The sequence below is a fragment of the Tachypleus tridentatus genome, chromosome 7 (genome assembly GCF_004210375.1).
Source record: "Tachypleus tridentatus isolate NWPU-2018 chromosome 7, ASM421037v1, whole genome shotgun sequence".
NCBI classification, from domain to species: domain Eukaryota; kingdom Metazoa; phylum Arthropoda; class Merostomata; order Xiphosura; family Limulidae; genus Tachypleus; species Tachypleus tridentatus.
The window spans coordinates 91,782,267-91,806,266 of record NC_134831.1 but is presented as its reverse complement, the minus strand read 5'-3'; the positions used below and the strand labels follow the sequence as shown (position 1 = coordinate 91,806,266).

The window sequence follows — 24,000 nt, the reverse complement described above, 5'->3', positions numbered from 1 at the left end:
TAGAATATTTCAAATAAATTATGATATCACACACCATTTACGTGTAAATAGGCTTACAATGCTCAAATGTGTTGGTCCACTGTACATGTAAAATGTAATGAATCATATGTTGAATAAATAAACCAGATATTTAATATTGTTTTGTTTTATATTAACCATTAGTGCAAGCTACACTTTTAGATTGATTTCTTAGCATTTATTTCTCACAAAAATACTTCCACTGCTTTTAGAATTTCAGAAATTATAAATACAAAGGCTGATAAATTAATTTCTATATAAAAAAATCAAAAACATTATTATTAAACCTATAAGCCCTTAATTAGTCAAAAGAAAACAACAATGCAGAAAAAAAAAATCCATATCAAGTTAATCTGATATGCAGTATGAAAAATCACCATAAGTGTTTGAAAAATAAGGCTTAGCCTGGTAGTGTGAGCTGATACAATTATCAGTCACTGAAACAATAGACAACAAGCATGTGATTCAAGGCAGTTATTAAAATCTAAAGTCTGTAACTATTACACCATCAAAAGTTGAACAGCACAAAACAAAGAAACAGTAGCAGAAAGTCAAGTTACAGTTTTATACTGTCATCACAACAATTGCAAATATATACAATCAGTAACCAGAGACACAGCAAAAATAAAAAGGTTAGTAATTGTGTGCACTAGAAGATCCAAACTCAGATTCCAACTGTTGGAAATTACGTGTCATTTCTGAGACTTTCTGTTGAAGATGGTTAACTTGATCTGTTTTCTCCTTTAATAGACTTTCATATTCCTGATAAATATATATAAAAATGATAGAAATAATATCACAAGTGTCAAGAGTTTTTATTTACTCAGTTTCAGCGTACCAGTTTATGTGCGAATACTTACACAAATGAGATATGGAACAGTATTGTTATGTCAATAATACCTTTCAGTTGATACACTACAAATAATCACTACACTGGAGGAAACAAGCTTTATTAAAGTCCTGTAAATCAATGAACCACAGCAGATCTCAGTTTTAGTTTTATCATTATCGGTGTTCTTTCTTCCTCTTAGGTTTATGTCCATAACCTGTTAATGTTTAAATAGCTGCAAGTTTGTAATCACCAAGAGTCTCTGTAAAAGATGTAGTCCTGAGATATATTTTTACTTTGTAATCACCAAGAGTCTGTAAAAGATGTAGTCCTGATATATATTTTTACTTTATAATCACCAAGAGTCTCTGTAAAAGATGTAGTCCTGAGATATATTTTTTACTTTATAATCACCAAGAGCCTCTGTAAAAGATGTAGTCCTGAGATATATTTTTACTTTATAATCACCAAGAGCCTCTGTAAAAGATGTAGTCCCGAGATATATTTTTACTTCAAGTGGGTTTCTCGTCATCATGAAAGGCGAGTTTTTTTACGTTCTACGATTGAGGGATAAAGCTGAATTTATGTCAAGACATAATGTTGTCAGGTGAAGTAATGTCACTGTCTTATGCCATAAAGTAATAGTGTGACAGTGTACTGTATTACTAGTATTTTAACATTCTGAAGATTAGAAATACTGTAGTGGATTAAAATATTCTATTTTTACTTAAACACAAAGTCAATTTATAGTAACTGGTACCTTTTGATGTTTGAATCATTATTTGTTTACTTATTTCAAATGTATAGTTTATCTTGAGCTGTTTTAATGGTTGACTTTAAACATAAAAAGTTGGCATGGGACCAAAACAAATATTACAAAACACTAATTAAAACCTTTTTCTGGATAACAAACTGTTCAATCCTGTTATAATGACTTTCTTAAATATAACAAGCTGATAGTGGTTGTTTATGACAGTAGTGTCTCGTAACAAAAGTCACTAAACGTTTCAACCATTTCCTTAACATTACTTTCCTAAGAATCTTGCAGATGTAAGGTTGAACTTGTTAATCTAGTCTTTGCATGATGCACAACGAGGCTGATTTATCATCTGTACGTTACTTCTTGGTATGTAAAGTGGATTCGACATATGACACGTGGGTGTACCAAATCTGAATGTAAAAATTAAACTTACTGACTGATACTTTGAGAGATCTTGTCTTTTATAATCAGGTAGTTGTAAGAATTTGTGGGCAGTACTTTTATCACCTGCAGGTGGTATATGCCTAAACTGGACATTTGTAGTGTTATTTTCCATAGTATGTCCAAAGTCCGCCTTTACTGATGTTATCAATATTAATTTTGGAATTCAAGATAAAAGAAAGATTTTATTGAGTAAACTGTCAGTAAAATAAATTCACGATCAACTGTTTAGTTGGTCTGATCACCACAAAATGATGACCAGTGTTGATCATAAGTGGGATGGCAGAAGCTATTGGAAGTTTGTGACATTATACTAATAGATGAGGACTGTAACTTTAAGCAACAGGTTTCATTAGATAACTTGACTACTCTGGCTACATTAATAATGGTTCTACGTCATCCACTTAAAGTAGCTTGATATTATTACAGAATCATGTGAAATATTCAATTAGTAATAATATATTACTGTCTGAAGAAAACCGATAGTTCATCTGTAGTTTTCTGGAAAATGCTTAAAAGAAACGAACAGTCGAACCAATTCAATAAAGATTTTCTAGCAATGCTCAAAAATGCATTAATCCAGTATTGCATGCAGTCAAAATTAACCATAAAACAAATATTTCATGAAATTAACTATTCAATACAAGTCTGACAGGTGCATTCAGACAACCTCAGAAATTAAGAATATAAGGAGGAAAAACAAAATCTGAAAATCTGATGTGATTGACAGACAAGTACTTGGAATCACTGTTCATTTCTTGAGGAAAATAAAATAATTTAGATTTTGTTTACCTGTAATCTGTTATACATCTGTATATTAATCATTTTGATTTCATCAACCTGACGTTGTAGAGAGCTGATGGTCTCATTTTTATCATGAACATCTTTTCTAGAAGTTTCAAAGCCATTTCTGTTTCGGTCTTTGATGATATCTGTGTCTGAAGGTCTTGTTCCACTTCCTGATATGAAGAAGATCTCACCATAAGTTTAGCCTAATGACACAAAAAACAGGCTGTTTATGTTTCAATATAACTAAGTTATTAAATGTTATTGGTATACTGGGTTTAGGATACAAATGTATTTCAGAATGGCTGGTATGGGTGTTAACACTTTCATCGATAGGGAGAGAACAATGTTTCAACCTTCCTTGGTTATCTTCAGGTTAAAAAAGAGTTTGCAAGTGACCGTTGCTGGACATGTCTTAGGGATGAGAGTATAAATGGGTACAAGATTGGAGAGGGCGCTGCAGTTATATGTTAGGTTATTAATTAGTATAGGTATAAAGGTGTTCCTTTATATTGGTTTTAGTTGCTGTACAAGTAGAGCTTCTTTGATTGTGTCAAAAACCTACAGTTGTCCACTTTCTCTTATCTTCTACATGAATTAATGTGACTGCACAATGAAGACATACTCAGGCTCCATTTTCCCTCCACAATCCAGATTTTGTAGTTGCAGTTGTCATGAAATCCAAGTATCTTCCATTTGAGGTTAAGGTAGATGGGAATGTTCCTCAAAAGCATCTCTTTGAAATGCATTTTAATTCTAAGAGTGTGAAATTTGAAAAGTTAGAAAACCCACACTGAAATATAGAACATAAATGCAGTCACAAGAACCAACAGTTCAATAAGATTTGGGTTCTTAGGCAGGAATGTAACAACCTAAACCAATGCAACCTCTTTTTTGCTAGAAGCAAACTGCATGAGAAAGGCTTCTAAAGAAGTTTTGGTGTTGGAGATATCTGTATTAGAATTACTAATGAGTTTCAAAATCATTATAGGAAATTTAATGTTAGGAAACCAGAGCTCGTATACTTTCTCCTGATGTAAATGCAACAAGTCAGATGGAAAACAAGAGTGTAGAACTAAGAATAAGTCATGCATGCTCTGCCACTGTGTCATGGGCATTAAGAATTTTAATGATGTTTGGTGACATTTTTCACCTACTGAATCCCTCTTTAATGCAATCAGCGGTTATAACACCTTTCTTTAACAGTCTTCTCATAAAAAAGCTACATAGTTCAGTAACTTTGTATCAAATAATGGAAGATGATACAAGTATCATTAAAATGAGAGAAGCATCTACATCATAGATTATGTTTTCTCTACATAGTTAATATTTTTAGAATTTGTGCACAACAAAATCCTGTTCCATGTAGATGCGACTGGTAAACTGTCGTTACTTTCCACCTGGAGGAAAGAGGTAACCACAAAAATATTCCAAATATTTCAATTACCTGTCTTATATTACTTTCTTCTTGTAATTTCTTCTTCAAGTCATTATAGAGAATTTCAAATTCAGCTCTAGTATTTTGACAGGTTTCTCTCTCCATCATCATATCCTCTTCGGACTCCTATACAATAAACCAGAACGTTTTGTGGATAATTACATATATAACGTACAATACAAAAACTGTATTCTAAAGGCAGCTGATATGGGTATTAAATCTTTAATTAAAATAAAGTACAGAACAACGTTTTCACCTTCTTAACCTGAAGATGCCCTAAGAAGGTGAAAACATTGTTCTGTACTGTATTTTAATTAAAGTTTTAATACCCATACCAACTTTCTTTAGAATATATTTTTACTTCAAGTGGGTTTCTTGTCATCACGAAAAACTGTATCAAGTTTGAACCCTATATATATTGAAGTAATTTTAGACGTATCTATAAAATATCTACCAATATAGTGTTATATTATTATTAAATAAATTATTTTTACGAGATATCAGAAACAGAAAAAAACTTAAAAAGTAATCTAAAAGCACCAATAAAACATCTGAGTTAATCTTAAAATACAAGAAAAATATTCCACAAGAAAGGTTTAACTTTTCTTTTTACCACAATTTTTCTCTGATGTTTATCATAGAGGTCTCTGTGAATTTGATGAAGCCTGGAGTTTTCTTCTTGAAGCATTAGTCCCTGGTTTTTAGCAATAGCCAAATCTTCTTTCATCAGGGTGTTAGCTGTTTGAAGTTGTTCTACCTTCTGTTGAAGATTGGTTACTGTGGCACTGGAAGAAACATTTCATTCTCAATTACTAATTCTTCACATTGTAGGTTCAGGGTTGTTTATTATACTATTACTAGGGGGGTTTACTCCAACACTGGTGAACCATTAGATGCTGAAATGTATCAAGATAGATATCGGTTCTTTAACTTTTGTTAAGTCTATGTTGTGCTTGCTTCTAGTGTTTTAAGAGTTTGTCCAGGAACATCTTTCACAAAGTTAGAGATTCAACACTGATATACCAAACCAGAAAACAACACAGTTAAGTAAAATACTGGGAGGAATAACATCTCAGAGACAGTACGACAACATTTTTTCCAAGTCTACAGTTAGTCAGTTATTCATGCAAAGTAAATCATGCCAACAGGGCAAATAATTCATTCTATTAGATATAGGTGTCTGTTGGCACATAATCTTTAAATGACATACATTATTCTACATTTATTATGTTACACATAAATAACTCACATGTTCATTACTTTAATTTTATCCAATAATATTCACTAAGCCTAAATTGTAATTCTTATGTAATATTGGATGTACAAAATAGTTGCCACTGATTTGTTTGTGATATAGTTATGACAATTATCGTAAGGGTGATATCCACATTAGGCAAACTGTAATTTATAAAGACTTAACTGTTGAGTTATGAAACAAGTTTCAGCCAGTATTTTGGTTAGATGACTGTTTGTGTGCAAGCAATACTTATCTTGCCTGAATTAGGCCTACCACACTGATTTCAGTATATAGTGCCTAGATTAGGCCTACCATGTAGGTGTCAATATATAGTGCTTGAATTAGGCCATAAGTGAGTCTATTATTTCACCTGTACATCTATGTGTTTAAGTTATTATATTATTTGTGACCAAATTTACATAGCATAAACCAGTCACATACTCCTTGATTAAAAATGTATGTACCATTTCTATTTCAGGATAAACATGTAGCTTGGTATTTTGACTGAATATTTTACAGAAACTGTCCTATGATATATCTTCTAAGTTGAATGACATGTACAGTTGGCAAATTAAGGGTTTTTCCTAATCATTCAACTGACAAGCTTATTAATTGATTATATTCAATCAATCAATTAGTACATGTCCCATAACCCCCCCCCCTCTCAGGTTCAAGCAAATGAAACAAGGTTACCTATAAGTCACTTTTTAACAAATCAAACTACAACACCCTTATCCTCTAGCCAGACTTCAGATTCTTGGATGGCTCCCACACTGAGTAAGAACTTGACACTATTTCTTGAAATATACATTTCCTGGATTTGGATTTAAGACTGAGGCCCTGTCAAATGCCAGGCAGGTGCTCTACTGTCTAAGCCAGAGGGTTATCCTTTTAGTGACTGTTAGTAACTAATAACTTAAATTACTACGCATAACACGTGTGAAGAATACACGTCCACTATAAAAACACTTATAATTATTTGTATAGGAACAGATTAAGACTTTGAAAAACTATAATTTGAAATGTATATAAGCAAAGTTTTTACACAATAAGATGTGATTCTGAAATTAAGTGGTTTAAAACAACCATTACTTTACGGCTCATAAGATTAAACCAGTAAAACATCTCACTTAACTTGACAAATACAACATAATACAGTATTACTTACTTCAGACGACTCTACCTGACACAAATACAACATAATACGGTATTACTTACTTCAGACGACTCTACCTGACACAAATACAACATAATACGGTATTACTTACTTCAGACGACTCTACCTGACACAAATACAACATAATACGGTATTACTTACTTCAGACGACTCTACCTGACACAAATACAACATAATACGGTATTACTTACTTCAGACGACTCTACCTGACACAAATACAACATAATACGGTATTACTTACTTCAGACGACTCTACCTGACACAAATACAACATAATACGGTATTACTTACTTCAGACGACTCTACCTGACACAAATACAACATAATACGGTATTACTTACTTCAGACGACTCTACCTGACACAAATACAACATAATACGGTATTACTTACTTCAGACGACTCCACCCGACACAAATACAACATAATACGGTATTACTTACTTCAGACGACTCCACCTGACACAAAGACATAATATGGTATTACTTACTTCAGACGACTCCACCTGACACAAATACAACATAATACGGTATTACTTACTTCAGACGACTCCACCTGACACAAATACAACATAATACGGTATTACTTACGTCAGACGACTCCACCTGACACAAATACAACATAATACGGTATTACTTACTTCAGACGACTCTACCTGACACAAAGACATAATACGGTATTACTTACTTCAGATGTCTGTTCAGTTCTTCTATATAGTTTTTCTGGTCTAAAACAGCTGTCATATGTGCTGCTGAGTGGACTCTAAATTAATAAATTCAAAATTAGAATCAACAAGGGAGAAACAGTTTCAAACAACAGCTACCCAATCATAAAAATTATATTTCAATCTGTGTTTTTGAGATGCACTTATGTTTATGCATGCTAATGTCAAAACATTTGTGTGTGTTTGAACATATCTGTAATTAGAATGTACCTTGATGTTAACCATTTTCTCTGTACATACCAATACTAGGGATCAGTTCTCTGTGTCTTCAGTTATCAAACTCTTAATCTAAAACATTCATATGTGCACTGGAAAAATCAGGAGATGTTATTATAAATATGTTTTCTCTCATATCTTTATATGTTATTTATTGAGAGCTAACACATTTTTCCTGTATTCTTGTTTTGAACTTTTCTACAGACTCAACTTTTTAATGCGTGTAATACGACTTATCTGAATCAGGTTCCATAGCAACTGTATGGTTTCCTACAATGATTGGCTAATAAGTTTTATGTGATCTTGTGATTTTTGGCTAGACTGATTAGTTAGAATCAGAATAGGTAAACAGGAAGTTTTCTCTGTGCAAATGAGATGGATATAGGTGGAGAATGGTACACTTATGTGTTACCACAGTGGGGCACGGCACACTTACTTGTTACCAGGGTGGAGCACGGCACATTTACGTGTTACCAGTGTGGAGCACAGTAGGTTTAAAAGATACCAGGAATGAAAGTAAACAGCTTACACTCACTTATGTTTCTGAACATTTGTGATAAGCCAGAGTTGTTATAACAATGTTGAAACTGTACAAAGACACTATAATAAAATGTAAGCAAAATATGAATTGAGGAAATTGAGTCAAAATTCAATCTATAGTTCATTCTCTGACCCATAACTGAACTAAAACTCACGTACAAGTTTTACTCTGGACTTTAGTAAGTCATTGAACAAGTTACAATTCTTCAAGTTTCATCTACAGCAGGGGTCACCAAACTTTTTTCACAGGGGGCCAGATTACTTGGGGAATAAGAAGCACGGGCTGCATGATCATTATGTTCAATACTCATAAGCTAGAACGAAAGCTTTCTGTTAAAGATTTAACACTAAGTTTAGGATGCCACATTAACCATGTGGGAGTAGCATGCAATATACACATATAATAAAAAACAAACAGAAATACAACCAACATTTTTATTTATCAAAAGGTTATCAAAGAAGGTCACATTATCAAAATGAAATCCAAAAATGTGGGGAAAAAATTATACCATGAAAAATGGTTAATGTTAAATAGATAGTTTAATATTCACAATGTTATGGGCTAGGATGCCCTTCCTCTGGTGATTTTAAACTTTTTAAAAACTTAAATAATCCATGATTGTCAAGTACAATAATAACCCAATAAACATAAAAAAATGCTTCAAAAATTAATCTTTTATACACTTCAAAGCAGAGAAAAGGAAGTGTGTAAAATTTAATAATACTGAAACAAAAACCTTGAGATGGACACAATATAAGTCCTAGAATAATTATTGCTCAGATATTTGAACAAAAATGGAAAAGGTGACACACCCTTCAGCTGGACACTCAGTGTGGTTATTTTCTCTCAGATACAGGCTGAAATCAATTACTCCTTGCTGTAAAAAGAAGTCATTAATTTTAAAAAAAATTATAAAATGTATACAAACAGAGATAATGTTTTATAACCACCATGATTAACATAAAACGTCACAATATTTAACTGACCAAACCACCATGATTAACATAAAACGTCACAATACTTAACTGACCAAACCACCATGATTAACATAAAATGTCACAATACTTAACTGACCAAACCACCATGATTAACATAAAACGTCACAATACTTAACTGACCAAACCACCATGATTAACATAAAACGTCACAATACTTAACTGACCAAACCACCATGATTAACATAAAGCGTCACAATACTTAACTGACCAAACCACCATGATTAACATAAAGCGTCACAATACTTAACTGACCAAACCACCATGATTAACATAAAACGTCCACAATACTTAACTGACCAAACCACCATGATTAACATAAAATGTCACAATACTTAACTGACCAAACCACCATGATTAACATAAAGCGTCACAATACTTAACTGACCAAACCACCATGATTAACATAAAGCGTCCACAATACTTAACTGACCAAACCACCATGATTAACATAAAACGTCACAATACTTAACTGACCAAACCACCATGATTAACATAAAACGTCACAATACTTAACTGATCAAACCACCATGATTAACATAAAACGTCACAATACTTAACTGATCAAACCACCATGATTAACATAAAATGTCACAATATGTAACTGACCAAACCACCATGATTAACATAAAATGTCACAATACTTAACTGATCAAACCACCATGATTAACATAAAATGTCACAATACTTAACTGATCAAACCACCATGATTAAAATAAAATGTCACAATACTTAACTGATCAAACCATCATGATTAAAATAAAATGTCACAATATTTAATTGTCCAAACCATCTTGATTAAAAATTTAGTCTAATTCTGATTCTGCTGAAATTTAGTTTCCCTGGAACAAATAGTTTTTAATATTAAAAATTATTTTAAATATTCCAATTTCTTTATAGCCCCCCCTCTGTATTTAACTTGTGATCTGTGTGTGAAAGGAAACAGACTTTATAACTTCATTGTTACTAGTGCTAAATATATCAGTGCTGGTATAACAGATTCTTTAAGGTTAATGTAAAAGATAAGTTTGAGCACCTACCTGAGAGTCCAGGTCTTCTCCTTTCACACAAAGGTTACAGTCAATAATATTGAGCCCAACCAGCAAACCACCAATTACTACTGCTTCTTCAGAAAACATGAGTGCTCCAGGTTCATAGAACTCTCTGAACATCAAAAATCACAATAAAGATTGTGAAGAATAGCATATTCCACAGAAAATACACCTGTATATTACCAAATACTTAAGTAAAGGTAAAGAGAGATATGTTATAATATTTCAATCAATTACATCTGCCATATCCAGTGCTGACAAAGTCTTCTGTCCAGTACTTAAGGTTTATTAGACTCACTACAATTGTTATGATGTGAACTGTGTTAATTAATCAAGTGTAATTATTAGCAATTTCATTTAGGTCATTTACAAATCAGAGTACAGTTAAATGTGTAGTTTACTTATTAAATATGAATCTAATGACAGATATGAAGAAAATTTGGTCTACCACTTAACTGAGATATGAAGGTGCGATCCATGTGCAAAGGTTGGCACTAATACACATACTTTGTATGTACATATTAATGTGCATGTGAAATACAAACTAAAAAAACAAACAAGAACTACCGGTTTATTCATAATATTACTTTCAATAAATACATGTAATGTATCAATGAATCAATCATAAATAAGATACGAGAAGATACTAAAATACAAGATGTTGACACAACATTGTCCTTATTGTTACTGTTCCAAAATCATAAACAGTATTTATGGTTCTGACATATTTCTTACATGAGGATTTCTTCTTTTTTATCAATCAACAAGCGAAAGTAGTCTGCGAGACGTTTCTGCATCAGAGCTAATCTCAACCAGGCTCGTGCATGACCAAGGTGAGTTCTGAAGTAAACAGAATTAAACAGCACAACATCACAGACTTTCATTTTTCATCTTAAATTATAAAGTTTTGTTACAGACTTTACTTGGAAAGTATCAATCATTTTAAGAACTTCATTTGGTATCACCAAAGAAAACACAGTATTTCAATTAAATTGTTCCAAAGCATTTAGTGGAATAAATGTGTATTCTATTTTCATCCTTCAAAATGTTTCACACATGGTTTCATGGAATAAACTCAAATCATTAAACAATTTGTTTTATCTAGCAATATCTTAAGGAACTACTCATTGTCAGACTTCATATGGAATTAGTTTAAGACTTATTTACAAATAAGCATTACTTACTTTCATGTCCCAGTTGACTATATTTATAAGCCATAATAATGCTCTATAACAGCTATATTTTGATAAAAGTTGAGAAAAACAACCTTTACATTCCAGATAAATATAAAATATTGTTATTTAAACCATTGTTTCACATTTGCAGCTTCTTCAGGGTTAACATGAACAAATGTACAAAATATCCTATGTAACTGATCCAGTAAATGAACAGAATAAACAAGTTCTCACTACTAACAAAGTATTGAATCACTTCTTGAATACTTACTAACTTTTCATTAACTGTTTTACTGATTATTGTTTTTTATACTGAACAGTTGTTTCTAAATACTGCACAAAATTTCTGAATCATAACATCATGTGTCCTTTAACAGAAATCTAAATCAAAACGTTGGAGATATAGCTTACAATACTAAACTAGTTACTGGTTTACATACTATAAATGTAGTGTTACTTACAATACTAAACAAGTTACTGATCTACATACTATAAATGTAGTATTACTTACAATACTAAACCAGTTACTGATTTACATACTATAAAATGTAGTATTACTTACAATACTAAACCAGTTACTGATTTACATACTATAAAATGTAGTATTACTTACAATACTAAACCAGTTACTGATTTACATACTATAAATGTAGTATTACTTACAATACTAAACCAGTTACTGATTTACATACTATAAAATGTAGTATTACTTACAATACTAAACCAGTTACTGATTTACATACTATAAATGTAGTATTACTTACAATACTAAACCAGTTACTGATTTACATACTATAAATGTAGTATTACTTACAATACTAAACTAGTTACTGCTTTACATACTATAAATGTAGTATTACTTACAATACTAAACTAGTTACTGATTTACATACCATAAATGTAGTATTACTTACAATACTAAACTAGTTACTGCTTTACATACCATAAATGTAGTATTACTTACAATACTAAACTAGTTACTGATCTACATACCATAAATGTAGTATTACTTACAATACTAAACTAGTTACTGATCTACATACCATAAATGTAGTATTACTTACAATACTAAACTAATTACTGATCTACATACCATAAATGTAGTATTTCTTACAATACTAAACTAGTTACTGCTTTACATACCATAAATGTAGTATTACTTACAATACTAAACTAGTTACTGCTTTACATACCATAAATGTAGTATTACTTACAATACTAAACTAGTTACTGCTTTACATACCATAAATGTAGTATTACTTACAATACTAAACTAGTTACTGCTTTACATACCATAAATGTAGTATTACTTACAATACTAAACTAGTTACTGCTTTACATACCATAAATGTAGTATTACTTACAATACTAAACTAGTTACTGCTTTACATACTATAAATGTAGTATTTCTTCAAATACTAAACTAGTTACTGATCTACATACTATAAATGTAGTATTTCTTCAAATACTAAACTAGTTACTGATCTACATACTATAAATGTAGTATTTCTTACAATACTAAACTAGTTACTGCTTTAAAAACTATAAATGTAATATTACTTACAATACTAAACTAGTTACTGCTTTACATACTATAGATGTAGTATTACTTACAATACTAAACCAGTTACTGATCTACATACTATAAATGTAGTATTACTTACAATACTAAACCAGTTACTGATTTATATACTATAAATGTAGTATTACTTACAATACTAAACCAGTTACTGATTTACATACTATAAATGTAGTATTACTTACAATACTAAACCAGTTACTGATTTACATACTATAAATGTAGTATTACTTACAATACTAAACCAGTTACTGATTTACATACTATAAATGTAGTATTACTTACAATACTAAACCAGTTACTGATTTACATACTATAAATGTAGTATTACTTACAATACTAAACCAGTTACTGATTTACATACTATAGATGTAGTATTACTTACAATACTAAACTAGCTACTGCTTTACATACTATAAATGTAGTATTACTTACAATACTAAACTAGCTACTGCTTTACATACTATAAATGTAGTATTACTTACAATACTAAATTAGTTACTGATCTACATACTATAAATGTAGTATTACTTACAATACTAAACTAGTTACTGCTTTACATACCATAAATGTAGTATTACTTACAATACTAAACTAGTTACTGCTTTACATACCATAAATGTAGTATTACTTACAATACTAAACTAGTTACTGCTTTACATACCATAAATGTAGTATTACTTACAATACTAAACTAGTTACTGCTTTACATACCATAAATGTAGTATTACTTACAATACTAAACTAGTTACTGCTTTACATACCATAAATGTAGTATTACTTACAATACTAAACTAGTTACTGATCTACATACTATAAATGTACTATTACTTACAATACTAAACTAGTTACTGATCTACATACTATAAATGTAGTATTTCTTACAATACTAAACTAGTTACTGATCTACATACTATAAATGTAGTATTTCTTACAATACTAAACTAGTTACTGCTTTAAAACTATAAATGTAATATTACTTACAATACTAAACAAGTTACTGCTTTACATACTATAGATGTAGTATTACTTACAATACTAAACCAGTTACTGATCTACATACTATAAATGTAGTATTACTTACAATACTAAACCAGTTACTGATTTACATACTATAAATGTAGTATTACTTACAATACTAAACCAGTTACTGATTTACATACTATAAATGTAGTATTACTTACAATACTAAACCAGTTACTGATTTACATACTATAAATGTAGTATTACTTACAATACTAAACCAGTTACTGATTTACATACTATAAATGTAGTATTACTTACAATACTAAACCAGTTACTGATTTACATACTATAGATGTAGTATTACTTACAATACTAAACTAGCTACTGCTTTACATACTATAAATGTAGTATTACTTACAATACAAAACAAGTTACTGCTTTACATACTATAGATGTAGTATTACTTACAATACTAAACTAGCTACTGCTTTACATACTATAAATGTAGTATTACTTACAATACTAAATTAGTTACTGATCTACATACTATAGATGTAGTATTACTTACAATACTAAACTGGTTACTGATCTACATACTATAGATGTAGTATTACTTACAATACTAAACTAGTTACTGCTTTACATACTATAAATGTAGTATTACTTACAATACTAAACTAGTTACTGCTTTACATACTATAAATGTAGTATTACTTACAATACTAAACTAGTTACTGATCTACATACTATAGATGTAGTATTACTTACAATACTAAACCAGTTACTGATCTACATACTATAAATGTAGTATTACTTACAATACTAAACCAGTTACTGATTTACATACTATAAATGTAGTATTACTTACAATACTAAACCAGTTACTGATTTACATACTATAAATGTAGTATTACTTACAATACTAAACCAGTTACTGATTTACATACTATAAATGTAGTATTACTTACAATACTAAACCAGTTACTGATTTACATACTATAAATGTAGTATTACTTACAATACTAAACCAGTTACTGATTTACATACTATAGATGTAGTATTACTTACAATACTAAACTAGCTACTGCTTTACATACTATAAATGTAGTATTACTTACAATACAAAACAAGTTACTGCTTTACATACTATAGATGTAGTATTACTTACAATACTAAACTAGCTACTGCTTTACATACTATAAATGTAGTATTACTTACAATACTAAATTAGTTACTGATCTACATACTATAGATGTAGTATTACTTACAATACTAAACTGGTTACTGATCTACATACTATAGATGTAGTATTACTTACAATACTAAACTAGTTACTGCTTTACATACTATAAATGTAGTATTACTTACAATACTAAACTAGTTACTGCTTTACATACTATAAATGTAGTATTACTTACAATACTAAACTAGTTACTGATCTACATACTATAAATGTAGTATTTCTTACAATACTAAACTAGTTACTGATCTACATACTATAAATGTAGTATTACTTACAATACTAAACTAGTTACTGATCTACATACTATAGATGTAGTATTACTTACAATACTAAACTGGTTACTGATCTACATACTATAGATGTAGTATTACTTACAATACTAAACTGGTTACTGATCTACATACTATAAATGTAGTATTACTTACAATACTAAACTGGTTACTGATCTACATACTATAAATGTAGTATTACTTACAATACTAAACTAGTTACCGATTTACATACTATAAATGTAGTATTACTTACAATACTAAATTAGTTACTGATCTACATACTATAGATGTAGTATTACTTACAATACTAAACTAGTTACCGATTTACATACTATAAATGTAGTATTACTTAAGAGATATTTTGCAGCTCATATTAAACATTGAAAAGCTACCTTGCATCTGATTTAAAACAATAAAAACTCTATACAAACAAGTAACAAAAATGTGAGATGTAAACCTTTAACAAACACAAAATTGGTTATTTCTGAGACCGTATATGGTATCACAATTATTGAAGTATCCTCTCAACTGTCAAAATGCACTGATCTTGTCTTTTTTTAGCAATAACTGTGATGGTTTGCATACCTCTGATTGACTAGTCCTAAACAAAACCCAGAATAAGCAAGACAAAATTGAACTATGTAATGCTATATTTCCGATATGACCGTGTAGTTGTATCGTGTTCAAGGGTCCCAAACTTGTTTTTAAATATATAGTCAATGTACAAATATTTTAAAACTAATCCAAAACACATTTTTAACATGCTGAATATCTCTACCACCAAGGTGAAGAAGTTGCTAGTCATAGAATTTAGAGAAGATTAGACCTACAAAAAATTAAAATGGAATTCAAAAATAGTCTTACCTCATGGTCATAAGAAATTTGAATGACATACATCCATATAAGACAGGGAAAAAGGCTGCCACAAAAAAAATAAAAAATCACAGGGTAAAATGAATAAATCAAAATAAGAACTAAAAGATAAAAGGTAAAATAAATGAACATAAAATATATCACCATTAATAAACAAAAACAGGTAAGTAACATAACTAGATAAGAAATAAAACATGCAAGCAGAGAAATAAAACAATGAAAAGAAACAAATATTATGAACATAAAATGATAGGAGTTTTAAATATTATAAATAAATAATCAAATATAATCTTAAACAAGATGAATGAAACAAGTGGGGCTTGGAGGGTCACACGTCTTTTACCAATAAAGAAAATCATATTATACAGTATGAATACATGCATAAAAAAAAATCACCAAACAGTAAGAAGCCTGGCATGCCAGGTGGTTAAGGCACTTGGTTCGTAATTCGAGGGTCACAGGTTCAAATTCCCATCACACCAAACGTTTTGCCCTTTCAGCCATGAAAGCATTATAATGTGACAGTCAATCCCACTCTTCGTTGGTAAAAGAGCAGCTCAAGAGTTGGCAGTGGGTGGTGATGACTAGCTGTCTTCCCTCTAGTCTTACACTGCTGAATTAGAGATAGCTTGTGCAGATAGCCCTCATGTAGCTTTGTGCAAAATTCATAACAAACAAACAAACCAAATAGTAAGAATACCATAAAACAAGTATGATAATGGGCAAGAAATGGAAACAACCACAAAGAGAAGCAGTGTAAATTAATCCACCAAAATAATGGAAAAAAACACCTAAGCTGAAAACATTTAGTAGCAAATTAAAAAAACAAAACAAAAAGGACTCGCTGAGAAACATAATGAAATGGTTACCAAGCTTAAAAACAGATTTAAACTCTTTACAAAAATATGTCTAACTGTAGAAGACAAAAACTGTTAATACAAACATTACAAGAACAATTATTATCAAATAATAAAGATTAAGCTTACATAATAATACTGAACAAAATTAAATTATAAATCCCATAAAATGTCTAATAAATAATGCGTTTCCATGATAAACAAATATATGTAAAGACACTACAAAATACATAAACAAAGACAAAATATCCATCAAACTAAACACTGTAATTGAAAAGTTAAATTGTTATAAAGCAGGAAAACATATATCATTTCAACCATGTTTATCTGTTTGTTGAATTTTGTACAAAGTTTCATGAGGGCTATCTGGTTAGCTATCCCTAATTTTGAAGTGATAGCCTACATCTACAAATAGAGGTCAGTAAATGACATTTCCCTTTGACTCTTATCAGATTAGAATATGGATTTCACCATCTATCTTATAGAACATCCACAGCTCCAAAGTACAAAGTGAAATGTAATTTTAGTGTCATAAGTCTTGAACCACAGAACCTCAATTGTTAGGAGTTATTTTTGTTTCCTTTACAGTTCCCATGCACAAACCATCAGAATTACTCTGGTCACTGAATTAAAAAAACAAAAGCATATATTAGCCTAAAATAAACAAGTAATGTTTCTTGAAATTATTCTAATGTTGTAACCACTGGTACATCTGAGTTCAGTCTTCATTGAGAGCCAGTAAACCTACATTCTTAAGCCACTTCTCACTAAATATGATTGGTTTGTTTGAAGCCAGAAGATCTTCCCTTCATCGAGAGCCAGTAAACCTACATTCTTAAGCCACTTCTCACTAAATATGATTGGTTTGTTTGAAGCCAGAAGATCTTCCCTTCATCGAGAGCCAGTAAACCTACATTCTTAAGCCACTTCTCACTAAATAAGATTGGTTTGTTTGGAGCCAGAAGATCTTCCCTTCATTGAGAGCCAGTAAACCTACATTCTTAAGCCACTTCTCACTAAATAAGATTGGTTTGTTTGAAGCCAGAAGATCTTCCCTTCATTGAGAGCCAGTAAACCTACATTCGTAAGCCACTTCTCACTAAATAAGATTGGTTTGTTTGGAGCCAGAAGATCTTCCCTTCATTGAGAGCCAGTAAACCTACATTCTTAAGCCACTTCTCACTAAATATGATTGGTTTGTTTGGAGCCAGAAGATCTTCCCATCATCGAGAGCCAGTAAACCTACATTCTTAAGCCACTTCTCACTAAATATGATTGGTTTGTTTGGAACCAGAAGATCTTCCCTTCATCGAGAGCCAGTAAACCTACATTCTTAAGCCACTTCTCACTAAATATGATTGGTTTGTTTGAAGCCAGATGATCTTCCCTTCATTGAGAGCCAGTAAACCTACATTCTTAAGCCACTTCTCACTAAATAAGATTGGTTTGTTTGAAGCCAGAAGATCTTCCCTTCATCGAGAGCCAGTAAACCTACATTCTTAAGCCACTTCTCACTAAATATGATTGGTTTGTTTGAAGCCAGAAGATCTTCCCTTCATCGAGAGCCAGTAAACCTACATTCTTAAGCCACTTCTCACTAAATAAGATTGGTTTGTTTGGAGCCAGAAGACCTTCCCTTCATGAAGAGCCAGTAAACCTACATTCTTAAGCCACTTCTCACTAAATAAGATTGGTTTGTTTGAAGCCAGAAGATCTTCCCTTCATTGAGAGCCAGTAAACCTACATTCTTAAGCCACTTCTCACTAAATAAGATTGGTTTGTTTGGAGCCAGAAGATCTTCCCTTCATTGAGAGCCAGTAAACCTACATTCTTAAGCCACTTCTCACTAAATATGATTGGTTTGTTTGGAGCCAGAAGATCTTCCCATCATCGAGAGCCAGTAAACCTACATTCTTAAGCCACTTCTCACTAAATATGATTGGTTTGTTTGGAGCCAGAAGATCTTCCCATCATCGAGAGCCAGTAAACCTACATTCTTAAGCCACTTCTCACTAAATATGATTGGTTTGTTTGAAGCCAGATGATCTTCCCTTCATTGAGAGCCAGTAAACCTACATTCTTAAGCCACTTCTCACTAAATACGATTGGTTTGTTTGGAACCAGAAGATCTTCCCTTCATTGAGAGCCAGTAAACCTACATTCTTAAGCCACTTCTCACTAAATAAGATTGGTTTGTTTGGAGCCAGAAGATCTTCCCTTCATTGAGAGCCAGTAAACCTACATTCTTAAGCCACTTCTCACTAAATAAGATTGGTTTGTTTGGAGCCAGAAGATCTTCCCTTCATTGAGAGCCAGTAAACCTACATTCTTAAGCCACTTCTCACTAAATAAGATTGGTTTGTTTGGAGCCAGAAGATCTTCCCTTCATTGAGAGCCAGTAAACCTACATTCTTAAGCCACTTCTCACTAAATATGATTGGTTTGTTTGGAGCCAGAAGATCTTCCCATCATCGAGAGCCAGTAAACCTACATTCTTAAGCCACTTCTCACTAAATATGATTGGTTTGTTTGGAGCCAGAAGATCTTCCCTTCATCGAGAGCCAGTAAACCTACATTCTTAAGCCACTTCTCACTAAATATGATTGGTTTGTTTGAAGCCAGATGATCTTCCCTTCATTGCGAGCCAGTAAACCTACATTCTTAAGCCACTTCTCACTAAATACGATTGGTTTGTTTGAAGCCAGAAGATCTTCCCTTCATTGAGAGCCAGCAAACCTACATTCTTAAGCCACTTCTCACTAAATACGATTGGTTTGTTTGAAGCCAGAAGATCTTCCCTTTATGGAGAGCCAGTAAACCTACATTCTTAAGCCACTTCTCACTAAATATGATTGGTTTGTTTGAAGCCAGAAGATCTTCCCTTCATTTAGAGCCAGTAAACCTACATTCTTAAGCCACTTCTCACTAAATATGATTGTTTTGTTTGGAGCCAGAAGATCTTCCTTTTCTTGATCACCTGAACTGTACATGGTATTACTTGACAAACCAAGGAATTTGAAAATAATTAGTTGAATTGTATGCTTACTCATTTCAAATTGTCGATACTGGAACCTCTTATGAAAAATTTCACAGCTGTCAATTTCAATAAAAGCTTCATTAATGTTTTGTAATCTACAAAGTGCCAACTTGGAAAAATAAAAAAAAACAGTCTTCATTTTACATTTTGGTCCACACATTCATAGTTGATCACTTATTTCAAGCCCTGATTTCAGGAAGGTATCAAAATAACAAACAAACAATAAGAACAAAAGTTTACCACTTTCAATGTAACTTAACATGCAAGTTAAATTTTCTCTGAGTTAGGAAACTTTGATGAATAAAATTAATGTACCAAATAAAGGCACAACTGTAGTGACCAAAACCAAGTACTTATTTTGCTGTCACATCAAAGTTATAAGAAAATCACAAAAGCACATTGATATCAAAACAGGAAAATGGTTTAAACATCATAAACTGGCATTGAAGCAGATAAGGTTCATAAGATATTTACTTACAAAGTTAGTTAAAAGCGGAACTAACTTGTAAAGATATTCATGTAAAATTACCCAAAATTAATAAAAAAACTGTTGAAAAAGAACACGAAAGTATACAATGGAGGAAAAACAGTAGGGATGTTTGTTTGTTTTGAATTTTGTGCAAAGCTATACAAGCACTCTCTGTACTAGGTGTCTCTAATTTAGCAGTGTAAGAATAGAGAAAAGGCAGCTAGTCATTACCACCAACTGCCAACCTTCGAGCTATTCTTTTACCAATGATTAGTGGGAATGAAAGCCACAATATAATATTCCCCATGGCTGAAAGGTCAAGCATGTTTGATGTAATGGACAGTCAAGTGCTGTAACCACCTGGCTATTAGGGATGGCAAAAAAGTTTAAAAAACAGCCAGTAAAATAATTGTAAAAAAAGTGACCAACCAAGAAACTTCTTATAGGAAGATCTTAAAACTTAGATGCAAAAGCCTCATTATGGAAAGCATTTTTATTTAAAAAACACACACACAAAAACACATTATGAATAAAAGTGTGCTTAAAAATATAAATCTTAAAAACCAGGAGAAGAAACAACACTACTCATTCTTAAAAAGATTGTCAAAATTTTGCACCACAGTTAACACACTTTATTTAGTTATATTAAACATTAACCTTATGTAAAATAAAACAAACCATCTAATTCAACATTAAAAACAATATATATACACTTTATAATATCTTCACAATGATCTGAAAATATATGATTGTAACAATAATACTCCCGATGTAAAACATAACCACAAATGATACCAACAAAAGGAACAACAGATTTCTGGATAAGAAGGAAGAAGTAGCTATCAATAATTAGAAACAGCAACACAAGATTACCCAACAAAAATAACAACTGACCTACATATAAAAACACAGCGTACAACCCTACAGTAAAACTAAAACTTGAAATATAATTCACTGTAAGAGAATAGTGATATGAAAATAAAGAATGTGTCTTTTACTGGATTAAAGTCATGTATAAATAACATTTAAGTACTATTCACGTGTCATCATATTTTACAAAAACTTAAATCATAAACTCGGATAACTCACGTACGTGAGTATACAAGACTAGGAGTTCCCCCTCTTTCTCTCTACAATCATGTAAAAACAAATAAATTAATTTAAATAAACAAATTATGATACACACTTCACAGTTGGAAGTTCTCGGACACTTGATGTTATGTCTGAAGCCTCAGGCATATACTTCTCAACCATTTCTAGAAGATGCCAGAGTTCTTTCCTTGGTCCCAGAAGTCCCTTCTTAGCTACAAGAAACAAAATTTGTTATAAAGTTTGAGTCACAAAAAGGGCATTATTGGCCCACTACGGATGTTCCAATCATTTAGTACAGCAGAAAAACTTGTATATTCCTAGTCACTTTCCCAAAATTTTTCCATTTCTACAACAGGTTAACGAAGACTTGTTTGACTTCAGTGAATATATAACGTTTGGTGTGAAAATAACAATATTATTTCATAAGCAAACATCACATCATTCTTATCAAAAACACTACCTTACTTTTGACACAGGATGTGTGTGTGTGTGTATATATAAAATAAAACAACACAAAATAACTGAAGAATTTAAAGTGTGAAAAACATAGAACTTAGCAAGATTATTTTGCTTGTGATCTCCTACTTACGCTTCAGGCCATGTCTCATTACATGCTCTAAGAGAATGAAGAAGTGTTGTAGAGGAACATGGTCAGAGTCCAACATTCTCCCATACTTTAGAGATGACTCTATTAACTCTTTCACCACAAGCTTGGTCACATTTACAAGATTTGAACGCTCGATAGCGACCGGATCTTTCTCTGGTGACAAAAAAAGTATTAAAAATTAAACTCATGAGGTGGAAAAAACAACAAACTGAATGACACAAACTTTCCGAGTATTTCTTTGTTAGATGCGACTTAAACTTATATGATGAATATCTGCCAGAATTACAATACACATTGGTTTTGTTATAAAGTAAGAACTACAGTTTTAACCAATGGAAAAACTAACACATTTAATAAAATATTCATTTACTGTTTCTTTGAGAAATTTATATTAGTATAAATATAATTTTTTTTCTGATTATTCCTTGTAACATATAATTACTTTTGCATTGTTCTCAAATACAATTTTTTTTTCTCGAAGCAATAAGGCACAGTCATACGATTTAAATTTACCACTTTCATAATTTAGTAAACCATAAAGATTAGATAACCCAACAGACAAATAAATTAGCTAATTATATGAAAACAAGGTGTGCTCAGTACTTACCATCATGTTGTGGAGGTTGCTGGGGCACATCGAATTGGACATCAGTCAGTTCTTTCAAGCACAGCCACTCTCCATCTACTGAAACTCTAAAGTTACACAGGTAGATTGTATCTTTTGCCATTTCTAATTTCTAAAGTTAAGATAAAAGATGAAGTATGCACATGACAGCCACAAAGTTTGCCAGACTCCTTAATATTTTGTCTGCTGAGAACCCCCTTTAACTTAAACTATGTTATACTGACCTCTGAGCTTTAATCATTAGAAGATGATATAAACAAAGAAAGAACGAAATTTTCTTACGAGAAGATTAACTTAGACCAATTAATTACATCTATTTTCAAGTTTTATTATGATTGCTTTACAAACAAACAGAAACTGATTTCTGTGATGATCTCATAGATAATCCAAAGATTTCAGGTTATTAACCAGAATTTAAGAGAGTTGCACCAATTAAAATTAATGAAAATTGTTATCACTAATTCTAATGAGCATACAATGAAAATTTAGATTTTTTGTAAACCTTTACAGCTTATATTGAAAAAATGTAAAACGAAAGAAATTGTTACCAGGTGTAGGATACTTAACAATTACCAGAAAGTAATATCATCAAACACATATTTATTAATACACGACTGAAAAGCAACCGCTCTCAAACTTCAAAGTACACAATTATAATTTCATAAATTAATGTGCCATTATCAGAGACACTTGCTACAGTATGACATATAATGTAAACAACGGTCAGATATAATAGGAAGGTATCGATGAAAATATAATGGAGATAAACTAGCCCTTCTTGTTATGTTTAACAAGAAGTCAGGATTGTATTTCTACTTTAAGGTCAACAATAACAAAATATTTGCATAAAAAAGGATACGGAAACTGATAATTATAATAACCGTTTCACTGAGATATATTCTGAACTCGACTTTAAAACATGGCAGACTTCAAGAATCAAGTCCGCAGCGCATGTGCGTGTAGATAACCTCGAAGCGCCGAGCATTGTTCGTG

The 24,000-nt window shown here is 31.3% G+C and overlaps 1 protein-coding gene across 2 annotated transcripts; it reads right to left on the bottom strand.

Moving 5' to 3' along the window:
- Window positions 1-503: 503 nt before the first annotated feature.
- LOC143256189 (protein RUFY3-like) lies at window positions 504-23,998 on the bottom strand. Of its 2 annotated transcripts, none has more exons than XM_076513058.1 (12): window positions 23,867-23,998; window positions 22,990-23,112; window positions 22,365-22,535; window positions 21,870-21,987; window positions 10,948-11,052; window positions 10,201-10,324; window positions 8,978-9,042; window positions 7,372-7,446; window positions 4,886-5,057; window positions 4,282-4,398; window positions 2,841-3,007; window positions 504-780 (listed from the first exon to the last, which is right to left on the bottom strand). In XM_076513058.1, the coding sequence occupies exons 2-11, from the start codon at window positions 23,108-23,110 to the stop codon at window positions 2,870-2,872; spliced, it is 1,206 nt and encodes a 401-aa protein (XP_076369173.1). In that variant the 5' UTR covers window positions 23,111-23,112; window positions 23,867-23,998; the 3' UTR covers window positions 504-780; window positions 2,841-2,869. The 2 variants fall into 2 exon arrangements, with proteins under 2 accessions (XP_076369173.1, XP_076369174.1); XM_076513059.1 differs by lacking the exon at window positions 23,867-23,998 and adding an exon at window positions 23,570-23,767.
- Between the last annotated feature and the right edge of the window lie 2 nt (window positions 23,999-24,000).